This window comes from Lithobates pipiens, unplaced genomic scaffold, assembly GCF_037356315.1.
Source record: "Lithobates pipiens isolate NorthernLeopardFrog02 unplaced genomic scaffold, aLitPip1_a1.2 Scaffold_27, whole genome shotgun sequence".
NCBI lineage: Eukaryota > Metazoa > Chordata > Amphibia > Anura > Ranidae > Lithobates > Lithobates pipiens.
In genome coordinates this window covers 36,348,359-36,355,048 of record NW_027507788.1, presented here as the reverse complement: position 1 = coordinate 36,355,048, position 6,690 = coordinate 36,348,359, and the positions used below count along the sequence as shown (strand labels likewise).

General features: G+C 41.7%; 1 protein-coding gene across 2 annotated transcripts in view; it reads left to right on the top strand.

Annotated features, from left to right (window-relative positions):
• Positions 1 to 5,693: 5,693 nt before the first annotated feature.
• LOC143933773 (cell adhesion molecule CEACAM16-like) overlaps positions 5,694 to 6,690 on the top strand; it is a 57,440-nt gene continuing 56,443 nt past the window's right edge. For both annotated transcript variants that reach the window (XM_077456777.1, XM_077456776.1), the window contains exon 1: positions 5,694 to 5,943. In XM_077456777.1, coding sequence (XP_077312903.1) covers positions 5,712 to 5,943 — 232 coding nt within the window. In that variant the 5' untranslated portion in view covers positions 5,694 to 5,711. The remainder of the gene's footprint in view (positions 5,944 to 6,690) is intronic.

The following is a 6,690-nucleotide window of genomic DNA, read 5'->3' as shown; positions in this document are numbered from 1 at the left end:
ATCATTCTAGACCAAGGGAGACAACTTTGGTCGCAAGACCCCAAGGTGGCACCAAATCGAAGCAGCAACTCTTCCAGCTAACCCACGACTGACCCTAGCTGCGATTTGGTTGTCTCTTCCGATCGCACGATCCATCCTTCCCACGGTACAGGCCTACCTAACTCAATGGGCTGCTATACGCCAAGATCATCAAGGCATACACAGAGACGCTTTGAAAAATCTCCCCTTACTAGCGCTCCAACTCCTCTCTCCGGACCTATCTATCAAGCACTGGCATGAAGCCGGAATCAAAACAATTGGAGCCCTGTTTCTTGGAATAGATCTAAAAAGTTTTCAACAACTGATTTCGGAATTTAGTCTCTCGCATAAGGACTTCTATATCTACTTAAGGCTTCGACATATCATCTCTCAAAGCTTGGCATTTCCAGACCCCACCTCCAAGGAGCTTCTCCATTTCTATAACCGCCCTCTTACTGTCTTAAAGGGTATATCCTTCATTTACAAACTCCTCTCCAGACCTACCTCGTCCTCAAAATCTTCGAGCATACTCTATTGGGAATCCCTGCTACACTGCTCTTTCCCTATGGAAGATTGGCATCGAGTACTTCGCACCCCACTAGCCATCTCCAAAAACATAACGCATTGGGAAGCGGTCATGAAATTGTTTCATAGGTGGTACTATACACCGCAAAAGTTAGCGACCATCTTCCCCACCCACTCTTCAAAGTGCTGGAGAAATTGCAACTCCACCGGGGACTTATTCCACATCTGGTGGAGCTGCCCGGCTATTGGATCCTTTTGGCTACAAGTCTCTTCTCTGGTCCAGACTCTAACCAACTCTCCCCAACAGCTGACCTCGCGAATGGCTCTCTTTGGTCTGGATTCCCAATATTGGCCCTCCACCAGTCTACCAGTAGTACACCACGTTTTAATCTCAGCGCGCCTGCTCATAGCTCGTGCGTGGCAAAACCCCCTCCCTCCAACCCTAACTGAGCTTATTAACACACTTAATGTTCATTGTCACATGGAATTTCTTTTCTCCAGAGTAAACATGACAGAATCTAGATTCAACAAACAGTGGTCCTCCTGGTTATCACACCCAAACTGTGTTAAGCTTGTTTAACTAGTAATACATCATCCCCAGACCAAGTGGAGCCGGCAGCGAAAGTCACTGGTTCAGTGTACTATTTCTTATACATCATATGTAAGTTAGCTCTGATTCTCTTGCAGCTCAGGTTACTTGACTTGCATTTCAATCAATTTCCTCCTCTAATCTACCTGTTTCTCTTCCCTTTTCTTTTTCTTGTTTTATACAACCGCCTTGGGACTAAACTTCACTCTCACTCTAACTTACTTTTCACTGTTTTTATCTGGCGTGGCGTCCCCACTCGACACAGCCCACTGGGGTGTCGGGAGGGGACGGGATGCCCCCGGACCTACCGGATCAAGCGATACAGAATGTGTAGTATACAGCAGATGGGCTCCAGGCCCATATGTTTGTTTTTTTTTGTTTTTTTTTTTTCTTTCTTCTCTTTTTTCTGCTAGTAACTCATGTTGTTCAATGTATCTGAGCATTTCTTGCTTCTTTTATTTTTTTTTTCGTCAACACCCTGTATCTTATGTACAATGGTTGATACCAATGTTTGTCACTGCATTATATTACAATAAAATCATTTGAAAATAAAAATATTTAACTTTATACATGAAGTTACCAAAATAAATATTATTAAATCCCCTGACATTGCTCTTTTTCAAAAATTTGCTAAGAGTTTACCTAGCGTGTCAGCTAACGAGGTTAGTAGACTGGAACGTACACACCTCCAGGAAAACCTGGGTTGCTTTAGAAAAATCAGTCATACCGGGCTCTCTACACTTACTCCCCTGGATATCCCCAAACCATTGGCCACAGGAGACCCTCACACACCCTCTCATTCACCTCTCCCTTGTGGCCTTTGGGAGAGTGACAAAAACCGGACTGTCTGTTTCGGTGCCGGGACCGCTGGCTTCCTTAAGAGGAAACCCGGCCTTTCCACCAGGGGAATCCCGCTCGTTTCTGCTTCAAGAATCAGGGTGTCCTAGCTCTCCACTTCTTCTCAAAGGGAGCCCCTCTTACCTTCGAGACCCTGGTTAACACCTCTAAAATGGCCTCATTCCCCCATTGGTCGTTCAGACAATAAAATAAAAAGACAATCAGTGCTCACATGTACCAGAAAAATAGATAATTTTTGCAGCTGAACACCTAAAGGAGCAATACACAAAACACCTCACAATCAAATTAAAATATACAAATGGTGCAGCGCAGATAAAAGTCCACCAAACATTGGCCACATATCACGGTATAACAGCCGGAAAAAAGTACATGGGGAAGACACCACGTAGTGAGATAGCTCTTCTTATATGTGTGATCACTCCTTCCACCAGTAGAAATAAATTCTTATCAGCTGGGTTAGACCTCTGAAATTCTCAGATGGTCAGACATGCAGATTCACACTCATAGTGTGCAGGAGCCTCACTGGTTGATTTCCCACATGTAGATGGAAAGAACTTCAGATCCTGTTCATTGACAGTCAAATGTAGCCGGCTTCCAATATATGCCCAACAATTTCACTCCAGGTATATATGGGCAAATATATGTAGGCAGAAGAACTTCCGAAAGAACCTCAGCCAAGAATCGATGTGCAAAAAGGATAAAAAACGATCTAAGTGTAGCTTAAAAAAGGATCATTTTATTTAATATCCAAAAATAAAGAAATTTTTATATAATGCAAGAGGAGAGATTATCAAAAGAAAAAAATCAAACTGAACTAAACTGGACGGCGGGTGACGTCTGCAAGACAAGCTCCTGGGGAGGAGCTTGCCTGCGGACGTCACCCGCCGTCCAGTTTAGTTCAGTTTGATTTTTTCTTTTGATAATCTCTCCTCCGCTGGGTTCTCTGTTTTGTTTATGATACAAGCTGCCACACTGGCATCTAGTGGCGGCTTATAGTATTAACATTAGGACTATATTACTAAGAAACACATTGGAACTGTGTTTTTCTTTGCTGTGGGCTCTTTGGCAATTATAGGCTACCACTCTGGCATCTTGTGGTGTCTATTAGTATTGACACAGCAATATTATAATCAGTGAGTTCATTGAATTATTGAACTGTGGAATATTACAGTGGAATTTTTGGCTGCTATTATTATTTTTAACTTTTTGCCATTATATAAAAAAAAATATATTTTTGGATATTAAATAAAACGATCCTTTTTAAGCTACACTTAGATCGTTTTTTATCCTTTTTGCACATCGATTCTTGGCTGAGGTTCTTTCGGACGTTCTTCTGCCTTCATATATTTGCCCATATATACCTGGAGTGAAATCGTTGGGCATATATTGGAAGCCGGCTACATTTGACTGTCAATGAACAGGATCTGAAGTTCTTTCCATCCACACGTGGGAAATCAACCAGTGAGGCTCCTGCACACTATGAGTGTAAATCTGCATGTCTGACCATCTGAGAATTTCAGAGGTCTAACCCAGCTGGTAAGAATTTATTTCTACTGGTGGAAGGAGTGATCACACAAATAAGAAGAGCTATCTCACTACGTGGTGTCTTCCCTATATACTTTTTTCCGGCTGTTATACCGTGATATGTGACCAATGTTTGGTGGACTTTTATCTGCGCTGCACCCTTTGTATATTTTTTTGAATCCCTTTGCCACCGTAAAACAACACAGAGACACTTGATAGCCACCCTGTACGCCCTTCCTTACATCAACACCAGCTCCAGCTCCTGCCCCCTCACAGACGGCCTGGGATAGGGACATCCAAACCTCCCTCTCTACAGAACAATGGGACACGGTCTATGAATATGCCCATAAATGCTTCCTGAATGTTGCCATTCAGGAGAATGCCTACAAAATAGCCACTAGATGGTATAGAACCCCGTCGCGGCTCCACAAATTTTCCCCCTCCATTCCCAACACATGCTGGAGATGTGGAAAACATGAAGGCACTATGCTCCACATATGGTGGGACTGTGAGAGCATTCAACCCTTCTGGAGGGAAGTCAGCGAAATAATTTCACATGTTACGACATATACCCTGGACTACACCCCCGAGCAATTTCTCTTACATCACACGCCCTTATCAAAGAAGGCCTACTACAATTCATTGGCTATACATATGGTGAATGCTGCCAGACTATGCATCCCAATCCACTGGCGCTCCGCACACACCCCAATGATTGGAGAATGGTTCAGGAAAATTTCTAAAATCAAAGAAATGGAAGAGTTGATTCACATTTCGCAGGAAAGAACACACAAATTCTCATTCACCTGGGCATGTTGGATTCACTTTACGACTACTGAACGATACTGTCAGCTTTTAAGGTGACGGCTGACACTTGCATGCAGAACCTAACCATAGAGTCACCCCGAATGGCAGAACCTGGTGGGGAGTGAGCCCAGCCGGGAGATGGCTTTCGAGCCGCCTCTCTTACCCTCCTATTCTTGACCCCCCCTCCTCCCTCCCTTCCTCAATACCTCTCTTTCTTCATCCTCCTCCTTCCTCATCCTGTTAGTTTACCCGACGATCACCCGCAATAAATAGATCTCATGAAGGCCCTGCCCATTTACCCTTTTGTAAGATATCGGAACTGGGACCAACCACTCCAACACCTTCTCTCCTAAGCCAGACCTCACGGCCTGGGGGGGGGGGGTGGGGAATGAACAATGAACCTCCACCCCAAATCTATTATTTTATGTTTGCTTGGTTGTGTTGCTGGTTCTTGCATTTATTTTACTTAACATAAGATGTATCCTGCATGTCTTTTGCATGTAAACCCTGCTTGTTGAGTAACCTACCATATATGTTGATTTAAAATGTTCTCCGCTTCTATATACTTAATAAAATCTTTATGGGAAAAAAAAAGGGTTTACCTAGACACACCAAACGCTTAATTTATTATATAATCTTAACTGCTAGAATAACCGTTGCACATTGTTGGACTCAACCTGGCACACTTAACTGACATTAAACTGGGTTATGATCAACGATAAACTGATAAATTGACTACTTTTGAAAATACATGGCAACCTTGGTTACATTATTCATCTTTGCGTGTATGCGTGTGAATATAACTCTTAAATTTCCTTATCTTACCCACATTCTTCTTCTATATTCCTTTTTATTTATTTTTTTATTATATAGTTCTTTTGACTTGAACAACTTTAAAAACACTTTTCATTTGATTAGTGATTCAATACAATATTACTTATTATAAAATAAGAATTAATTATTAAATATTAATTCTGTTAATATCTTATGTATTTATTTTTATCTTATTTGTCTGATATATCCCTACTTTCTTTTTATTAGGGATACCTTTATATGTCTATTGTATTTACATCAAATAAAGAATCAGAAACAGATTTCTGATAAATATCTATGACACTCCTCATGAATTTCACAGATTGTGTCTGTGGAATTAAAGGGGTGGAGCCAAGATCTCAAAGATAAACCTTCCCCTGAGGAGTTACTAAGAGTTGTTAGAAGTCAGAGAGCTGACCATCTTTCATCCAAAACTGAATTTAGTTAATTACTTTTGGTCAACATACCATTTAGTTTTAGGATTAATTATTTGTGTAGTCTGACCAGGAAGGCCTTCATGTAGTCTAGCTGTTCACATTTTCCTCTCTCTACAGATATGGTTGGTAAACCTAACATCATGATCTCCACCTCACTTCCCAAAGAAAATGACACAGTCACCCTCACCTGTACTTCTACTAATGCAGAGTGGATAGAATGGAGCCGGGTCCCTTATGGGGCCATGCTATCTCCAGATAACAGGACTGTCACCTTCTCCAGGATTAAACGTTCGAACTCAGGAGATTATAGATGCCAGGCTGGAAACCCGGTCACTATGGAGAATAGTGATTCCATCACAATAACCGTAGCATGTAAGTAGCCAAGACTGTTGTACTAACAGTAAAACAAAAATTATATGGACTCCAATTAAGCTGGCCTATGATTTATGCGTAGTGTAATGTTGGGACAAAAAGCCGTTTGGATTTTTGCTGCTATTTGTGGCTGTGTTTGGGAGATTTACTCTCATTTCCTGAACTGCTGACAACATTTTACTAGACAGGAAGTGATTGTAGGTCTCCAACAGTGATACAGACAGAAATAAATTGGCTTTCTGTCAGTTGGTAAATAGATTTCTGTGCCCATTACAGATCCCCCACCCTACCACCACACGTCATGCTATTCAATTTCCTTTTACTATTTAGAGCAATCTACCCCATCCACCCAAGTCTCCATGGTTTCTTTTGCCTAGAAATCGCTTTGAAAACACCCCCTAGCATTTCTGGCCATGGCTATCTTGAGTAAGGGCAGATTCATGCAACATTTACTTCCTGGTGTCCATCTGCCCTTAATAGGCAGGAGGGTGTGCTTAGCTGAGAAACCCCCTCCTCCCCTCCTGAAGATTCCTGGGATGTATGACATAATTTGCCTAAGCCAGAAACCCGGAAGTAACTGAAGAAATGTAAAAAAAAAAATTGAAAACAAGAAATACTGTATAATATAATGAATAAATAAATATATTATGGATAAAGACAGAGGTCATACTGCAGCTCAACTGTGAAATCTGTGTTTCAAATGCTGAGGCCTGGATGTTCACTCCTCCATAGCAAATAAAGCCAGCA